The sequence below is a fragment of the Myotis myotis genome, unplaced genomic scaffold (assembly GCF_014108235.1).
Source record: "Myotis myotis isolate mMyoMyo1 unplaced genomic scaffold, mMyoMyo1.p scaffold_m19_p_18, whole genome shotgun sequence".
In the NCBI taxonomy this organism is placed as follows: Eukaryota; Metazoa; Chordata; class Mammalia; order Chiroptera; family Vespertilionidae; genus Myotis; species Myotis myotis.
The window spans coordinates 11,483,476-11,503,067 of NW_023416322.1; the positions used below are offsets into that span (position 1 = coordinate 11,483,476).

A 19,592-nucleotide genomic window follows, 5' to 3' on the forward strand; every position below is an offset into this window, starting at 1 on the left:
GTCCTCCTTTTACACCCGAGGACACTGAATCTGAGAGGTCCTGTAGCTAGTAGGTCTGAGTTAGGAAGACATCCCATGAGCTCACATACTTCTTTGTTGTGGAAATCAATTCCTACTGGGAGGCAGAGGACTGGACTCCTGGTCTTTGGCGGTCCCTTCCAGCCCTGGCCCACAGGCAGGTGAGGCGCACTGGCCAGAAAGAGGTGCATCTATGTCAGGGGTGGGCAAACTTTTTGACTCGAGGGCCACAATGGGTTCTTAAACTGGACCGGAGGGCCGGAACAAAAGCATGGATGGAGTGTTTGTGTGAACTAATATAAATTCAAAGTAAACATCATTACATAAAAGGGTACGGTCTTTTTTTTTTTTTTAGTTTTATTCATTTCAAACAGGCCGGATCCGGAACACGGCTGATCTATGTGGTTGGTGTTTTCCTAAAGCTGAGTGCCTGTAACATTAGTACCTTAGCCTCTTGGAAACTCCGCACAGCCTATGTGGGTCACCTGGATTCCATAAGCTGCACCCCTCCCTCCCCCTGTCCTGCGATGAAGCTCTGAGCTCCAAGGAGCAAACTCTTGGATATGAAGCAGCCTGCTGAGCGCACAGCCTGATGCCTCCTACAGGGATTGTCCAAGATTGAGGCAAACGAAGAGCTGCACAAAAAAGGTGCAAAAAAATAAATGAGTCTTCAGTTTCTCCCTTTCAGCCCGGCTCTGGGAGATCAGGGCCTCCTCCCCCTGGGGTCAGCTGGGGCTCTGCACAGAAACCCACACTCCGTCTCTACACCTGTCATGTGGGGAGGGGGGCAAGAGTGGGGGGGGGCACTCTGTAAATATGCCTCCTTCCCTGTGCCAACCAAATGCTGCCTTTCCCAGCTTTCAGAAGACCAGTTCTCCTGACTCAAGAGGGCTATAAAACAACAAAACAAACAGCGAGTTTGGCGGCAGGAGTCTGGGCAGGGAGCCAGACTCATTCCTAGGGCTGCGATGGTGAGTTCCGAGCCACCACTGGCCTCTTCCATGCCGGCTCCCAGGAAGGAGAGAGGGTGTCTACCCCTGACCCCTGCTCCCCCAGCCCCAGTCCTGCGGAGATGCCCGGGGAGTTAGGGCATCAGATCAGTAGTTCCAGGTTCCAGGAGAGCCAGGAGGTCTCCTGGAAATGGAGCTGCAGCCATGGCTGTTTACAGGATCCAGGGTTCACACTGAGAGACGAGTGAATCATTTCCACTCAGTGGAATGAGTGGCTATTGTTTGGTGGGGTTGGCACAGAGGGGAAGGCATGTTTCTCAGCATTTCATCCAACTTGGCCGGGTGTCTGCCAAGACAGCTCCACCCCATGAGGGAGCCAAGTCAAAGGTTAGGAACTTCTCTGGGTGTTTTGGGAGGAAGTACAATTGCCAATGTCAATATTGCCCAGGGAGGGGCCATATAACCTTGGGCAAGATGCTTAGTATCTCTGTGGCTCGGTTTTGCACATCTGCAAAATGGGGACGAGCACCACACTTAACAGCAGTATTTGTGGAAGATGGAAGGGGCCACGGGAAAGGTAGCTTGTAAGTAATCAGCGTTATCGAATACCTCCGGGGCCTGGGGCAGTTAGTTAATACTTTGGTGTTCTCAATGGATTCTTTCCAGCGCCTAAGATGCTACTAAAGAAGCTCCCACTCTTCCTGGCTTTGCTTAGCAAATTGTTGGTGAGATTACAAAGAGAAGAATAGGATTGGGACGTCAGCGGGCTGAGGACTGGAGACCTTGGGTTGGTATGGCCCTTAGGGAAAGGCAGAAAGAATGTTCCTCAAGAATTTCACAGGCATTTCTGCAGCTGGCTGCAGCTAATGGGAAATAAGGTGGTGCCCAAAGAGGCCACACGGCTTCCCCCAACTGGAAAAGGGCTGTCTCTGTGGATTTTGGGAATGTCCAGGGGGCTGATGGGGTAGAGCGGAGCAGTGGTCACCTGAGCCTTTGTACCTGCCTCCCTGCCCGGGTGAGGTAGATGCCACCCCCCTATGTTATTCTATATTAGGGGTCTCAAGCAACAGTATAAATGCCCTCCCCTTTTCCCAACCCAGCCAACATTTCTGAGAGCACCTCCCCACCCTCATCCAAGTGTTGTTAACCAGCAAACAAACTCTTTTCCTGTTACCCACAGCAGTTCTCTCACTCCTGATTCCTCATCCCACCACCGCGCATCCCTCCTGCCTCTGCCTCCTCCTCCCCGTCCAGCGTATCCAACACATAATACATCCTTCCTTTGCCAACCAGCCTCGTCCATAGGAGTCACTCTTGGTATCTAATCTGTGTACACAGGAGTCTGGTCAGGAGAAAGCCCCCCAAAAATATGACATAAATTTAATGAGCCCCTGATGTCTGAGAGATGTTGGCTCTGACCGTGGGGATGGATGATATAAATGTGAAAGGAGGGTCCCTGCCCGTAAGGATCTGTGAATCTCAAGAGAGGTGGACACATGTGTAGCTGCTCCTGTGTCAGATGCTGTCCTAGCAGAACGACGTGCCATGAGGGATCTGAGGAAGGCACAGTGCAGATGCTCCAAGGGACAGGGTAGAGATCTCGTCACCAGCCCTTGAGCAGCAGGCAAGTTTCCAGTGGGGACAGAAAGCGAGGAGCCAACACACTTCCTGCTGCTGTGTGAGGCCCGGGGGCCGGAGGAGGCCTGGACCGAGCCAGCCCTTCTAGCAGCTGCAGATGAAGAGAAGGAACCAGAGGGACTTTGCCTGATGAGGAAGAAGGGAGGGAATCCTTCCCCCCAGGTCCTGCTGGCTGCTACCTTCTCAGCTGGCCCTTCTCTCCACCGCCTCAGGGCCTGTGCTTGCACCTGGCTCCTCCCTTCAACCAGGAAGTGGAATTAAATGAGGTTGTGGTTAGCACTGTACAGGAGCTGTTCCCACTGCTCTTTCTCCATCTGCTTCGGTGCTAGCACCCAGCATCTGTCCTCTGGCCTCCCACAGCCTGCTCTTACCGGGAGGGATGCCATCGCAGTGAACCGGCCCAGAACAGCCTGTTGTCGCTCCCCTGGCTCCTGCCCGGGGCTTCCTGCCCTCTTCACCTTGGCAAAGCCGATCCCTGTCGCTGCCAAGCACCTACTCCTGGACCCTGAGGGGCTTTCCATCACACTCTGAGGCAAGCTCGAACCCAGCCGTGACTTCAAAGCCCGCACCCAGGGGGCCTTGGCCTCCCTCTCTGCTCCTGTCTCTGCCACAGCCTGCCCGCCCTGTCACCCACTCCCACCAGAGGAGCAGAGAAAGACTGAGGACAGGACTACAAAGATCATGTGGTTAGTGCAGGGGCCCTGCTACAGCTTCCCTGATCCATGACCATCCAGTCTCTGCTTGAATATTTCCGGTGACTGGGAGCTCACTCCCACTTGAGTCAACTCTTTCCATTATGGGACAGTTTGGCCACAAGAAACCTCTTCCTTTTTTTAAGTGGAAAGCTATCTACTGTCACTCCTATACAATAGCCCTGTCCCGTCCTCTGGGGCCACATCAAATAGGTCTAAGTCGTTCTCTACAGCTTAATGATTGAGCATGCTGTTTGTGGAACTCAATGATCAAGGATCCAATCCTGGGTCTGCCATTTACTCGCTATGGGGCATTAGCTGCATTTCTTTACCTGTCTTGGCCTCCATTTCCTCATCTATAAAATGGAGATAATAATAGCACCTACTTCATGAGTTACATACGGGCTGAGTGAGTTAGTAGATATAAGCTCTTAGAACAGCACATGACACATAATACATGCTCAGTAAATTACAGTATCTGAACAAAACGGTCTCCTCCTTTTCTCTTCTTAGCTTAACATCCTTTTAACAGTATTCATACGGCATGACTTCCACATCCCCCCAGCTCTCGTTTAGCTCACACTTTAGTGGGCTTAAGGCCCCCTTACAATGTTATCTCCAACGTGGAGCCCCCACTTCTCATGACCCGGAACTTGTCCTTCTGTCAGTGTGGCGAAGACTAATTAACTTTGCTCGTTTGTATCAAGCAGTTGGCTCCTGTCAACCTCGTGGTCAGTGAAAATCCCAAGATCCTTCTCACTTGCTTCTTTTAGGGGTTGGATCCTCACGGCACTACCTCTGCCCTCCACTCCACCAAGTCCTCCAAGCTCCCTATATACTCTATAGCACCCAAGGTCTAGAGTACCCTTCTTTCATACCCCCCAACTCATCCATGGACCTGTCTCAGTCCTTAAGCCAAGCCTGGTGAAGGTCCTCCCTGATACAGACTCCCAGGTTGACCACTCTATTGCGGCTGGTGTTTCTGGAATTGTTCCATCCCGGTGGCAAAGCTTCACCTGTCTTCTTGTCACCTGCATGCACTGACCCTTGGCCTGGGCAAGCATGACACATCTCCCATCTTGGCTTTGAGGACTTGTCCTTTTTCCTCCTGGTCCTTCTGCATATTTGTGGCTCAGAGGAAGTGGCCTCATGGTCATGCACTTGTCATGAGTCTCTGCTTCCTCTAAACTTCCCCTTTCAGGGACATCCTATTCCTTCCTGTGGGCTGCCATGGATGAGTGCTGGGCAGTCTGGCAGACGCCTGCTCAGGCTGGGAAAGAGTGCACAGTTCTGACACAGCCTGCTTCCCTCCCCTCCCTACGCTCTTAGCTGGATTTTTTTTTTCTTTATTTTCCTTCCTGTGTTGAAAGAGCTATGGGGCCTGGACCATGGTAAGATTTCCTGGGGACATTCCATAAATTCATCATGGGCCGTTTCTCTGGAGAGGGATGGGTGGGTAAGTGGGAGGCCAGCGGGAGCTGGGGTGTGAGTACCAGGTGCCTCAAAGGAGTGTGGGTAGGAAAGGAAGGGCGAGTTGCACAGAGAAGGGGAGGGGTATTATGAGCTCATAGACAGAGTCAAAGAAAGGCACAGCGAAGAGTGAGAAGCAGCAGCCAACTTGCAGGTTGGAACAAGCTGAGGGCAGCCACACTCCCAGCCTTGCCCTTGAACTGGCTGACTTGCCTCCATAAGGACTCGCCCGCCAGGGTTTGGAGAACTTTGCTCGCTCGGGTGTGTGGCCTGGAAAGATGCCCCAAGCAGCCCCTGCTGTGTGCTGTGCAAGATACACAGAGACATGGGGAAGGTCAACACAGGGGCCCTCTGAGTCTGGCTAGGTCGTTCTTCTTTCATTCAGTCCTCACCCGTCCGTTCAGCAAACACTAACTCCTTAACTCAGATCCAAGACCAAAAAGGGTGGAGGCACTAGCCCCTGGCTGACCCCTCCTGCAAGTCTGCGCCCAAAGATTGTTCCCAGCATCCATCCCTGGGCTCTGTGGCTGCTTCTTTAAGTAAAAAATGGTGTCAAACTCGGTGTCAAGGCAAGAAGCAACTTGGCCAAGTCTCTAGGCTTGGACAAGTCCCTGGGCCTCAGTTTCCCTGCTGAATACTGAGAGTATTGGGCCAGATGATCTCTAAGTTTCCTTAGAGGATGGTTCTATTTTTCAAAACACTTTTGAGGGCTATCCCATGTGTGACCACACATGGGGAACAATTAGGGAGAAAGAAGGAAATAAATATGAATAAAGCATGGCCCCTGCTTTTAATAAAACTTTCAAGAGGATAAAGGAGACGGAGTTACATGAGTGATCCAGAACCCTGTGGCTACTGCTGCCCCAGACAGCCCTTGTGTGGTTTAGAAAAAGGTGGTCTCTATGGGCAGAGAGACTAGTAAGAGCAGCCTCTCTGGGAGAATGTTTATACCCTCAGGGGCATGGTTGACAGGGAGAGCTGAGGCTGGACTTCAGCTCCCATAGGCCACTTGGTTCAAAGCCCCCTTGCAAGGAGCAGTCTACCCAACCGCACAGGAATACAGGAAGCTGCTGAGCAGGGAAGCAGTAGCCGCAGGGTCCAAGCTGAACCTTGTTTGGTGGAATACATCACTTTTATGTTTTTATTGATTTTTTTGAGAGAGAGGAGGGGAAGGGTGTAGAGAGATAGAAACATCAATGAGAGAGGAACATCATCAATCAGCTGCTTCCTGCACGCCCCCTATTGGGGATGGAGCCTGCAACCCAGGCATGTGCCCTGACCGGGATTCGAACCATGACCTCCTGGTTTATGGGTCGACACTGAGCCACACCGGCGGGCGGAATATATCACTGTTAAATCTTAATGGAATCTCATAAGGCAGTTCCTTTCCTCCCTTGTTTTGGGAAAGCAGGGACCACACTCAGCCTCCCTTCCATGTGTCTAAAAGCCAAGCCAGGATTCGCTGGCAGAGGAGCGGGCACGGCACAGGGAAAGGAGAAAGGACCAAAGGGCGTTGGTCTCATGAGAACCAGAAGAGGTCTGGAGGGTTCAGCACCTCCACATACACCCAGGCCCGTTGTTCTTACCTCCTCTGGCAGCAGCTCAGAACAAGCAGATCACGGAAATTCTTCCTCACGCTCCCGCCCTGCCACCCTCGTTCCCAAATAACATCTCTCCCAGGCTCTAAATGGATTAGGAGGGAAGAGCTACAGGGGTGATGGCAACATCAAGGGTGAGACGTGGTGTGATCCACAGGTGGGGGGAGGGCTGGAGAAAGGTGGCAGGAAGGTAAGTTTAGGGAAAGGGGATTAGCTGGGACCGGAAAGAATGTGGCCGCCGTAATCCCACATAATGAGCCAGACCGTGCTCGGTCTCCGCACCCAAGCACCAGGCAAGCAGCTACAAGCTTGCTGCACACAAGGGCACCCACACTGTTAGCCCAGACGGCCCCGGCCCTCCTGTTGGCAGAGGTGCCCAGGGCAGGCAGGGGTTAAGATGTCTGCTTCCTCCTGGAAGCTCAGGGCTTGGGGGTGGGTGGGAGTGGAGGAGTGGAGAAGACTCTCTAATTTCCGAAAGAAGAGAGACCGAAGGAAGGCGTCTTCCCCAGGCACCATGTGCCCTCGAGGGCAGCCCCACCATTTGCCCTGTCCTTAGAATGGAGACCCCTCATCTGCTTCAGCCAGATGCTCTGAACTCAACAAAGACTTTTGACCAGTACAATCAACTCTCGGGGCTGTGGGGAGGAATTCGTGATGTTAGCTATTTATAATACCGAGAATCGAATAATCAAATCAGTTCTTCTTAACTTGGAGATAAAGAGTGGAGTGTTTTTCTCCCTTAGGCAAACCCACCTTCCTAATTCCTTGAAGGGTGGGCAATGTGAAACACGCTTGCATTTCCTACACACCCATTGACGAATGGCTGGGGAAACAACTAGAAGATAAGCCGCAAAAATAACTCCCTATCCGACCCGTCTGCCAAGAAAATCAGAGTGGCCTGTTGTGCAGTCTCCACCAACAGCTCCCTTCCAGAAGCGGCTCCCAGCTGAGGAGCTGAAGGGCCGCGGGCTCGCAGTCTCTTACCTTCTTCAGCTTGCCACTCTTAGTCCCCACGAACACCACGCTGTAGCCGTTGTAAACATATGAGGCCACTGATGTCATGCGGTCCCGGCTGGTGGTGTACAGGGTCAGGCCCTCCACCGGCGTGGAACCTCCTAGCGGCTGGTTGATGTCTAATCCACAGAAGTTGTCGTCGATGGGGACCGGCTGGAGGGAAGGGGAGGAGATGGGGGTGAACAACAGCAGAGTCATGGCCATCAGTCTATAGCCCACCCCTAAGCCCCAGCCCTAGGACCAGGCTTCGGCAAGGTGTGACACAGGAGCAGGGCCCTGACACTCGGTGTAAACAACATCTCACCAGCTGACCCATGTGTCCCACAGGGGCATCTGGTGATACCAGCCATCCTCCTCATTCACCTGCAGTCACCACTCCCTTTCTATCAAGAGATCCAGGGTAATTTGTAAAGCTTATGGCTTAAACTCACTTTCTGGCCATTTTAATGTCTCGGTGGACATGCCATTTTGGTGATCTTTCTATTTAGACAGTAGTGGTTCGGTCCAGAGGCAACACCCCCGGATTTCTACCAGCCTGGAGAGGATTTCTTGTTTGTTTGGGATGCCACACCTCCCTTTGGGCATAAAGAATTTTAAGACAACTATTCACCACTTTCTATACGGGGGATGGATTGGAAAGGGTCATTTTAATGTCAAACATAAAATTTTAATTTGAAAAATGCACTTAATCTATATAAACCTCAGTTTCTTCATTTGTCAAACCACCTGCCCACCTTTCTGAGAGAATGACTGAAGAGCGAATGAAACAATGCCTGCAGGAGAGTCTGAAGTTACGTAATGATTTCCACTGTCCAGTATAGGCCTCCCGCCCTGTCCAGGTGACAGCCGCCCTGCCACCAGTGGTGAAGGGAGTGGTGTTATGCCTCTGTGTATCTTTCAGGAGAGAGTAGGGGCACTTCCATTCATTTTTATATTTTCATTATTGACAGAGACTAGGGCGTTTTGGAAAGAAGATCACCTTAAACCAATGAAAAACGAGTTGGACAGAAAGTAGGAAGCCCCGAGTTCTAGCCTCTGCTCTACCGCTAAGTACCTCTATGTATCAACTTGGACCAGTGGCATCCTCTTTGGTTGCTGTTAAAGGGGGGTGTTAAATTGATTATTTCTAAGATCGCATTCAGTTATGTAAATAAAAAGACTGTATGCTTCCTGAGGACAGGGGCTACCAAAGGGCCTATGGTCTCTGCCCAGTGCCCATCCTGGGGCTGGGCCGTAACAGGCCCTCCGAAACACCTCAGTGGACTATACACCTGGAATCCTGCGGGCAAAGGCTGCCCACTCTGGGCCAGCTGAGAGCCCGGAGTCCTGTGACAGCTGTTTCTTCTGGGTCTGGAAAGGCATCCCAGAGGAGGAAGGAAATGACTGTTGTCGCGTAGAAAGCGTCAGGGAAAAACTTGCAACCTGTTCCCTTCAACCTCCTCCTCTCACCCTTCCCAGGAAATAGCTGGCTGGTGCCTCACTGGTCAGCGGCCTCCTGGCCTTAAAATAACTGGCGTATAAGCTAGGACATGTGCTTGCTAAACCAGGGTCTTCCTTCCGTTCCCTCCCGAGAAACACAGGAACAGAGACTTGTGTTTTGGAGAGAGTTGTGCTCCTGCTGCTGGTAGGAATGGTGGTGCTGCCCTTGTGTGTGTGTGTGAGTGTGTGTGTGTGTGTGTGTGTGTGTGAGTATGTGAGTGTGTATGTGAGTATGTGAGTATGTGTGTGTGTGTGTATGTGTGTGTATTCTTTAGGAAAGAGAACTGACTTTTAGGGTGAAGATAACCTAGAACTCTGGTAAGATGGAGCCACCACCACACCCCAAGCCCTGCCCCAGCAGAAGGGATGAGCTTCTGAGGAAGGGAGGGAAGGGAGCAGGGGTATGCCGGAGCCAGCCCCTGAGGGTTGACGGCAGATCTCTGCATTCAGTGACATCACACCGGTGGAGTGAAATCGGCTGTGGTGGGAGCACTCACACCATGGACATTAGCAAATGCTTCTAGGCAAGGCTCCCACCACCACCACCACCACCACCACCACCACTGCCGCCACAGCCTGCTTAGAGCTCGCTGTTTAATCTTTACCAGCACACCACGGGAGCCCATGTGGAAAGAATCTTGTGCCTAGGAATGGAGCCAGAGGAGCAGCTACTACCTTTTACACCTTCTACTTGTCCTTCTCATCCCCACACGGCAGGCAGCAGGGGCCCTGGAAAACTCCTAAGATCTAGATTGTAGTCCTGTCTCTAAGACCAGCTAGCCACTTCACCTTGATGTGTCACATGCCCGCTCTGGGCCTCAGTTTTCCCATCTGTGAAGTGAAAAGGGTGGACCAGGTAATCATCAACCTTCCTTTCAACTCCGCAAGTCCCTGTCAAGGTTTCAGTTTATTTCCCACCGTCTCCTGGGGCTGACATAGCTGCAGAGTCTGCACACAGCCATAGTCCAAGCCAGCTTCTGAGAGATGATGACAGAAGCAAAAGTCTGCTGGTGATTGTGGGTTTCTCTACCATCCCCCCTGACTCTAGAATGTCCAGACCATGAGGAAAACGGATTATTCTCAGTCTAAACCCCTGGGAATGGCTGACATTTCTCTCTGTCCTCTAAACTGTCAGATCCTCCCAAACACCTGATGCGCCTTCACTTTTGCTCAAATGGTGAGATCTTGGAGTGTGGCTTTCTTTAAAGCAGCGTGGCTAGACAGAAATAACTTGGACTTGTAGTAGGCAGGTAGACATGAGTAGAACAAGGATGACAGCCAGGTACAAAAAGCCCCAGGTGCCTAGCAAAGGGCAAAACTGGGAAAACAAAGACCTGGCCCCAGGGTATCTTTGTCCCCTAGCATATCCCTGGTTTAGAGGCCCCCGACCATTCATGTTTCTGGTCATGCATTTTTTTTTCCTTTTTTTTTTTTTAATATATATTTTATTGATTTTTTACAGAGAGGAAGGGAGAGAGATAGAGAGTTAGAAACATCGATGCGAGAGAAACATCGATTAGCTGCCTCCTGCACATCTCCCACTGGGGATGTGCCCACAACCCAGGTACATGCCCTTGACCGGAATCGAACCTGGGACCTTTCAGTCCGCAGGCCGACGCTCTATCCACTGAGCCAAACCGGTTTCGGCTGGTCATGCATTTTTGATGCTCCCCTGGCATATTTCTAGTCTATTGGGTTAGACTCCCTTAGCGGGGGAAGGGAGGAGGGGTGGAGAATAGCCCTTAAGCATTAAGCCCCAAGACAAGGAGGCTCTGACCCGCATCAGATATATCTAGGCCTCGGTTGTGTTTCATCTCTAGGCCCAGAAAAGCAGCAAAATCAGACAAGTGATGTCATGACTGACCTCAGGACCAGTTGCACTGACCAATGGCCCCCGGCTCTGACACTGACCCATCAGTAGAGGCCATGACCCTGAAAGGACCCACCTGACAAGCTGGTGAATATTCTATTGGGACCCTCTCTGACAGGATAGTGCTCACAACTGCTTATCTTGTCTCTGCTGCCCTCTGGCCTGGATCCGGAGCTCCCTTTCTCCTCCTCTCTTCCCTTCACCGGATTATGTTTCTCCAGTTTGCAATCTACCATTCGAGCTTAATTCCCTTCCCTCTCCTCCGCTTCCATATCCACCTGCCTACCCGACACCCCAACTTGGCTTCCCAGTGGCCTACAAGCCTCTGCACAGACACCATCTGATCCTGTTATCTCTGACCGCCCGCCTCACCTTCCCCCACTCCTTCTCCCCCATGCGCTGATGCAGCTGCAGTGGCCTCCTTGCCGGTCCCCACACACGCCAGGCATGCCCCGTATGCTTGGCCCTTGCCGTTCCCTCTCGGGAATGTTTTCCCCAGATTCCCACATGGCTCGCTTCCTTACCCTCCTCAGTCTTTGCTCAATGAATCAGCCCTTTCAGGGACTGCCTCTTCCCTTTCTCTGCTTTATTTTTCTCTACAGCCATCATCACCATTTGACAGGCTACATACGTTATGAGTGCTTATTTGTCTTGCCTCACTAATGAAAGCTCCATGAGGGCAGGGGGCTTTGCTGTTCAGGTCACCACTGAAGCCGGCAGTGCCTGGTGTTGTGTAGGCTCTTGATATATATATATATATATTAGTTGACCCTTGAGCAACATGCATGTTTTTCAATAAATACTATAAATGTATTTTCTCTTCCTTATATTTTCTTAGTATTTCTTTTCCCTAGCTTACTTTAAGAATACAATATCCAGTAATACAAAATATAAGTATTGATCAACTGTTTATGTTATGGGCAAGGCTTCCAGTCAACACTAGGCTATTAATTACGTTTTTGGGGAGTCAAACGTTATAAGTGGATTTCTGTCCGCACAGTGGGTCGGTGCCCCAACCCCACTGCTCAAGGGTCAACCATAGTTGGAATGGCTCAGTGGACCAACAAACGTGTGTCTGGTGTAGGTCAGACTCGGTGCGATTGGTCACCACCTGATGACGTGAGCAGAGCAGGTGCGCGCCTCCTTACCGCCTTGGTGCACTGGACTTCCTTCCCCAGCAGCCAGTTGAGCTCCAGGTGGCCCTCACCCTGGTAGCAGGACTGCAGGCGCTCCTTGATCTGCAAGTTGATGGCAGGGATGGGGAAGGCACAGAGGGCGGAGTCATCGGGCGGGTGGTGGTACTGCTTCTGCCCTTTGGAGAAGATGGCGAAGAGCACGTCATCCTGGCTGCTGATGTTGAAGGCCTGGGCCAGGGAGGCCCCGGGCTTGGCGAGGTAAGCCGCCTGCAGGAGGCGGTATTCCACCCCAGCCCGCGTGCAGCCGAAAGGCAGGGACACGTAGGAATGGAACTTGGGGTCATTCTTGCAGAGCCTCACGATGCGCGAGGTGTAGAAGAGGTCTCCGGCCGAGTTGATGGCCACCCCCTCGGGGGTCTCGGGCTGCACCGTGAGGAAGTAGACGAAGCCCCCGCTGGCGAAGCCGTAGATGTAGAAGATGTCGAAGTGGGAGACCAGGGCCAAGGTGTCGGAGGGGATCTTGATGAGGGAGGACACGAAGTCACTGTGCAGCTCGTAGTCCAGCATGGCGGAGGACTCGGGGTCGCGAGGCAGCTTCCTGCTGGACAGGGTGGGGAAGTAATCCTGCTTTCCGTCCACGGCCGTGCCGATGAAGAGCTTGCCGTCCTGCCCCTCGGAGCGCACGATCACCCCGTACATCGTCCCCGTCTTGTTGACGCTGGACAGGTAGTGCTCCTTCTTGTGGAATGGCTCCGCCAGGATAAAGAGGTCGTCCAGCCGCAGCAGCTTGCAGACCCCCTGGTAGAGGCTGCCACAGGCCAGCAGGCGGTTCTCGGGGTAGTCAATGATGAGCAGCTTGTTGACGTTGTTGGTGAGGGTGAGCGCCTCGCTGCAGGGCTGCACGGTGAGGGGCGGGTAACAAGACTTGTTGTCCTCCCGCGGCCCAGTCATGTGAGCCACCTGGATGGTCAGGTTGCCCGTCAGCTTGTAGACCCGGTTGATGGCCCCGACGTACACTGCCCCCGTCCCTCGGTGGACAGTCAAGTGGTTGAAGGTCCAGTCTCGGTTCTCAGAGTGGAAGGTGCTGAACTGAGGCATGCCGGCTGCCGGGGGGGCCAGCAGCACCCAGACCACGGAGAGCAAGACCACAGACCGGCTGTCGACCTCCACCCGTGGCCAGGGCCTCCTCTGTTCCATGCTGAGCGGGGCAAGGACCAGGAGGCGGATCCTCTGAGCGCTCATCCACGCCGCCTTCCTGAGCTGGCCCTCACATGGTTCTGGAAAACACAAGGCAGGGAGGTCAGACGGGAAATCGGTCCTGAGAGGAGTGAATCGAATGGCCTGACCTGGAGTCCCAGCCCCGACTGGCTCTGCATCTCTTCCTTGCGTATTTCAGTGTTTCTATTTTTAACAGACTTTCTCCCTCTTGGGGTTGTTCAGGGAATCCTGTTATCTATTTTGGTCTCCAGCCTTTACGCTGTAAATTCCTTTCTTTTGCTTTACAAAACATCTCTATTTCTGTCCTCTTAAGACACCATTTTTATCTCTCAGAGAGGTTAAAAGCCAGTTCAAGTTCACCGGGCCAGTGGATCCCGGGTCGGGACTAAAGCCAGTCTTCCTTCCCGGGTATCACGTCTGCCCTCTCCCCATCAGGTGGAAATCTCCCGGTTTTAAATGCTTGAGGGCAGGCCCTCTCCTGGGCTCCCCTGGCCAACTACGCCCAGAGCGGGACATCGCAAACAAAATTCCTCTTGGTCTGACTTCCAGCTCCTCACGCAGCTGCACCTCCTTACTTCCTCAAGCTCTGTCCTCCACGGGAAAGGACTTCTGAATGACAGTGCCTCCCGCTGCCCCTCAGCCTCGGCCTCTCCAGAAGAACCCGATGTTACCTGTTACAACCTGTGAGACATGTGAGATACGCTGTGGCCAACAGGCCTGGGACTGTCACCCGTGCCGTTCAGGAACCTGAACAGCCCTGGGGAGATGGGTAGACACCCCCCACCCATTCCTCTTTGAGACAGGCGGGTGCCAGTCACTGCCACCTGGTGAGGGGGCTGCCAGGCCCTGGGGACATTGCTTCAACTTCTGCTTCTGTGCAGGTGGGCCTCCTCGCTATGGGGACTGGCCCTCTGAGCCCAGCTTCAGAGGCCTGGGTGGGTTTGGAAAATGTGAGAGAGGCAAACGAAAGCAAGTTGAGGGTCGGTCTCATTGTAGCTACTTCCGAGGCCTCGTGACTATTTAAGGATCCATGAAGTCACCCCGGGCCTCAGCCTATCGCTCGGAGCCTGTCCCCTGCCCTGACTCCTGCGCTCCCTCCCCTCCCTCCAGACCCTTCTGTTTTTCAAGGAAGCCTCCCAGAGGAGCAAAATGGGGGGTTCCAGGGCTTCTGGAGATGCTTGGGCCAGGGGAGCAGAGGGGCCTGTCCCCCACTCTGAAAGCGCGGCTCATGGCCAGTGAGAAGAGGGACAGCAGCAGAAGGAGGCCGCGAGCCGCGCCGTCTGGCAGGGACCTCTTTTCTCCCGCTGGACAAATGGACAAATGGCCCGGCACCCTTCTCAGACAAGGGCAGGCAACTCTAGGCAGCCAGGCGACAGAAGTGAACACACCCCGGCCCAGGATGGAGAACTGGCTCCCAGGCAGCTTAGCAGGGTCCTGCCTCCTTCCACCCACCGGGCTGGCTGGACTGGGTTAGAATCAGGCCAGGCGCCACCTCAGGAATTTACTCCGTATCTTTAGAAACTCTCCTTCCTCCCCTTGCACCCTGGGCCCAGGGCCTGACAGCCACCGCGGTGCCAGAGGGGCCACCTGACTGCTCTCCTCCAACCAGCTCCGCGGGGTGACTCATGAGGCCCGGGCTCCCTCGGAAAGAGGAAGGCCACAGCGGCGTGAGGCCCGGGCTGACCTCGGGGACTCCAGCATGGCCCTTCCGGCCCCGAGCCCGCACCCACCAGGAAGACCTCCGACAGGCAGAGCTTTCAGTTTAAAAAACCAGAGGTTATTTTTAGCGATGTCCAGGGGCTGGTCGCAGGACGTGAATTCCTCAAGAGGAGCTGCAAAAGGAAATAACAGAATCCTCACGTCCCCACTGGACAGGGCGCCACGGGAGGCCGGAGGCTGTGCTGGGCATGCCCCTGTCCCAGCGGGGGAAGGGCAGCGTGTCCCACCAGGAGCCACAAGGAGGAAAATGACTGTCACCACATGGTGCTAGGGTTTTGCCTTTTAGAAAGTGCTCTCTCAGACACTCCGGCACTGAGTTGTGGACAGCACTCTCCTGCCTTCTCCACGACATACATGCACATTACGTTTAGCCTGACATCCATGCACCTTATTTAGCCCCATGTACATGAACATTATAGTCAGCCCGTGGCTACAGGAAGAAGGTCCTGGTAGCAGAGATAACATCAAAGGACAAAGTGTGAGGCTAAGATCAACCGTCTCACCTCCCTACCCAACATCCCAAGACAGGGTTTGAATCGTGAGTGGCTTTGTTGGTAGGCAGAGTTTGGGAACAAGTTTGGGAAAGTGGGCAAGTCAAGTCTCATCTCCCTTTCTGGGAGAGTGGGGATCCCTGCAGTACCGACCTCTCTGGCTGTCATGAGAGTAAATGAGATAACGCAGGGGAACCTCTTAGCCCGCTGGCTGGCTGGCACACTGAATGCTCAGCCTCTGCTCATTGTTACTATTTTCACCGAAGCCTCCCCAGGAGACCACACTTCAGGAATCCTGCCAGAGCCCCCGGCTTCCTTTTTTTGCTCATATTCTTTCTTTCCATGGGAATGGACACCGTGGGTAGACCTTTGATCCCCAGCTTTCCCTGACCCCGCGAAGGGGTTCAATCTGGGAAGCATGTGTCAAAGGAAAGAGAACAGATCTGAGGTGATCTTCTCTATCATACCACTGCACAAGTCCCAACATAGTCCCTCGGCCGCCTGCGGGGACGTTGGCAGAGGCACAGGATCCTGAGAGCTGAAATGGGGAAATTGGTCTGGTGGCTAGAAGGCATGCAGTCATGGGGGAGGAGGAAGAGTGGGGGTCTCAGGAGCTTTTGATTCAAATCCTGTCTGTTAGCCATGAGCCATATGGCTTTGGACTGGTCTCGCATCTCCCTGAGCCCATTTCTTGATTTTAAAATAAAGGGGGCTTGCAGGAGCCAGTTTGTAAGATTTCTTCTTTCAGATGAAATAATGCCTGGAGGCTTGCTTCCTTCAGCTTCTAGTCTGTGACTGAGACAGCTGCGGAGGTCCTTCCCTCCGACCTGATAAAGCTGGTTAGGTCAGGAATTCTCAACAGACCACCACAGTTGGGCCTGTTTCTCCCCCACCCCCCAACCCCGACTCCTCCATCAGCATCCACTTTGACCAGCCAAGCGAATTCATCCCATGGGGCTCAAGGTTCACCCATGTGGGAGCAGCAGGTGCTGGCGGAGTGGAGGCAGGAGGCGGCATGGTCTCCTGCAGGGCAGGGGTGGCAGGGAAGACGCCCACTCTACCTCAGGAGTGTGGTTTTCACAAGGACAACTGACTCCCACAGCAATTTGAGGGCCTCTGTGTTTCCATGCCAAGGCTGATGGAACCAGATCGCTGTTCCAAAGCAGGGCCCAGCTGGCAAGGATCAAGTCTCCTCTCCGCGTTCAGAGAAAGGGGGACGAGCCCCCTCCTTAGTACCTCTGACGAGAAGCCGTGCAGTGCAATGGTTAAATGCATGAACGCTGAGCTGCGATGCTTGGATAGCTGTGCAAACTTGGTCAAGGTCCTCAGCCATTCTGCGATGCTATCTCACTATCGGCATCAAATGGGATTAGTACTTGCATCTGCCTCGTGGGATTATTACGGTGAACTCAGTTAATACAGATAGAGCACTTGGAACAATGCCTGGCCCATCGTAAGTGTTCACCATTCATTAGTCTTTATTAGTAGTAATTTATTTGTCAATATTTCCAGCTCTTCACCTCCGTCCATTCTATGCTCTGTCTTAGAATAAACCGTCCATCCTCGATTTGGTTGAAGCCAGTGAGCATAGGCCCGTGAGTTTGCATACCTATTATTTTCTCCTAACTCCGATCTTCTGCTAATGTCAGCCTCCGGAGTTTCCACTCCACGATGCCTCCTGTTCCCCATCGCTTCTCCTCTGTCTAGTTCGTGAAGTCACTTTGTCACATGCATTCAAGTGCCAAAGCTTGTCTCTCCCTCACCCCAAGTCTCGCACCAGGACATGCGGCGGTGGGACGCTTGCCTTACCAGCGGAGCCTCCCGGGACATCTTACCCCGAGCCCTTCCGATGCCAAGCGGAGGCCACGACCGCCTCTGTGGGAAGCAATGTCACTGAATATTTTATTTGGGCGGCCCGATGACACCATCTCCCCGATCAGGATTCGGGGGGCAGGTGCTGGTGACAGCCAGTGGAGGCATCGGATACCTTCCCGACCAGCTGCTGCGGGCGTCAGTGGCTAAGCAGCGAGGAAGTGACAATCAGGCATTTCCAGTTCAGCTCAGTGCAGGGTTCTCTCCACCTGCCGACCCGCTCTGTGGCCTTGCCCAGGAGATCCGGGCACGCAGCTTTCACTTGTCCTTTTCTTATTGCAAAAGGCACCGCTCGGAAGAGGCGTTAGAGTCGGGATGTGATTTTGTCAAATTGAGTCAAAGTTCGTGAGAGTAGATCTCACACCCTTGGACCCTCCTGTAGCTCCGCCACCTCCATTCTGTCATGGCCGTCACCCCCGTCATCACCCCCGCCGTCCTGGCTAGGATAGTTTTCCTAATGACAGTAACAAGTGCCTACGATCATGACTGCCCTATTCAGTGGCTCACACAGCCAGCATCCTGAGGAGCCAGACTGTAAAGAGAAAGGCTGTAAGCCAGGGCAGGGTGAGCAGAGGGAGGTTCCCCCCCCCCCCCCATCTCCTTTCCAATCAGTAGCACCTTTAAAGCAGCCACTCGGGGCCCATGCTGAAGGCCATTATGATTATTCCAATCCATGACTTATTTTTAGGTGAAGAAACTAAAACCTTCGGAAAGGAAAAAACTGTCCCAAGTCAATCAGGGACAGGCTGCCATCAGAACTCTGCAAAAAGTCTAGCACTGCCTCCGTCATGGGGCAAAGGGGTCCTGAGAGTCAGTCACATTCTGCCTTGAGGCTGCCCTGTTTGGGGGAAAGAAAGTGCCTTGAATGATGATGGCCCCATGATGGGAGCTCTCAGAACGGCCCCCTCTGTGCTGGGGAGAAGGACTTCCCGGGACGGACTCTAGGCCCAGGAAGTCATCAGGGGCAGGAAGGAAACCTATGCCATGACTTGGGGGCTGGGGGGTGGGGGGGGCTGTGCCACACCCCTCCGGTTACAGACAGCCTGACAGGCAGGCCAGCTGGACTCTAAGCACAGGAGGCCTCTTCTCCCCGGAGTCAGAGCTGCAGCAGGAGGGACTCAAGGTAGATATTCAGGGGACATCCTATCCGGAGAGGATCCCGGGGGCAGAGCGCCAAGGAGATGATGGAATTTTCCGACAGTGAAGGGTCCCGACAGCTGTCTAGGAATAAGTTACCCAGAGGCAGGGAAGACTTCAGAAGTCTTCTTCTGCTTTAAGATGTCTAGGAGGATAAAATGTCTAAATGTGAGATCGGGGGGCCCCCAGGTTGTCCCCTGTGGGTGGAATGACCCCGAAGGGCCCGGCATAATGTCCTCTGCGTGGCTGTACATGCAAACATTCCGAGCGTCACTGTGTAACACCGACCTCAGAGGTAGTCCAGGCACGTTGGTAGCACAAGGTGAGCGAGAGGGCGCACACAGAGGCCCTGGGGAATGCCAGCAGCTGAAAGGCCTCAATTAGAGTGAAAGGCGTTATCTGGTATTTAAATAATTATTAGATTGAAGGAATAATCATGGGTTTGAGCTGATTTTTTCCCCACTGTCACCCTGATGGCGCCTATAATATTATTATTCAAATGCCCATGATTCTCACCGAGGAGAGACCATGAGAGAGAGAGGAGAGAGTGGGGGAGAGGGGTGGGGAATGGGGAGGGGGAGAGAGAGACTCATTTAATCTCCATGTGACAGGGCTGCAGGAGGTACGATTAGTCTTTTTCTTATTTCAGCTGTCACTCATGCACAGACACCAAGATTGTTATTAGCGTATTTTATGCACACGATTTAAAGGAAAAGGGGGGCGGGGTGGGGAGAGGGAGAATTTCCTACAGAAAATAATGGGACCAAAGGAACAATTTAGATGTCACTGCTATACCAGCTGCGTTTGCTTCATTAATCGAATGTCATTTTTCCCCCCAGACTCTGTGTGCTGTTATGTGAAGCTAAGTGGCTCTACCTCGCCCCGGAGTGAGAGAGAAGGAAGGCGAGGGAGACCGGAGGACAACGGGCCTCGGCCTACATGCCCTCCTGGCATCCTTCCCAGAGAAGGTGAACCCCATGACACTGGGGCACCCCAGTGTGAGCCAACACAACTTTTGGCGACCATGTCTATCCAGCTGCCCTCTCTCACCATGAGAAGAGACATCCCCTGCTTGTCTTTATATGCGATCCCTTTTGTTGGTCGATAAACCGGATCCGATCGCCAGTAACTGAGAAGTCAGAGAGAGAGAGATTCCGGGGGTGGGCCCCGACAGTCCGGCTCAGCAATGAGCCCTCGTGACTGTGGCTGCGGGTGGCTCTCTGCTCAGGCAACAGGCCCGGGACCCACGGGAGCCCATGGCTGCGCTGGACTCGACCTCTTAGCTGGCAA

The 19,592-nt window shown here is 53.3% G+C and overlaps 1 protein-coding gene across 11 annotated transcripts in view; it reads right to left on the minus strand.

The window, feature by feature from the left end:
• The window catches only part of PLXNA2 (plexin A2), a 212,936-nt gene that overhangs the window by 175,850 nt on the left and 17,494 nt on the right, over positions 1–19,592 (minus strand). For 10 of the 11 annotated variants that reach the window (XR_004973183.1, XR_004973184.1, XR_004973185.1 and 7 more), the window contains exons 2-3: positions 11,878–13,142; positions 7,351–7,533 (exon numbers count right to left, since the gene is read on the minus strand). Coding sequence is in view for 8 of the 11 variants with exons in the window: in XM_036342298.1 (XP_036198191.1) it covers positions 7,351–7,533; positions 11,878–13,142 (1,448 nt within the window). In the remaining 3 variants the exon portion in view is untranslated. Of the gene's footprint in view, positions 1–392; positions 654–7,350; positions 7,534–11,877; positions 13,143–19,592 lie in introns of those variants that run through there. The other variant, XM_036342305.1, reaches the window with a different exon arrangement.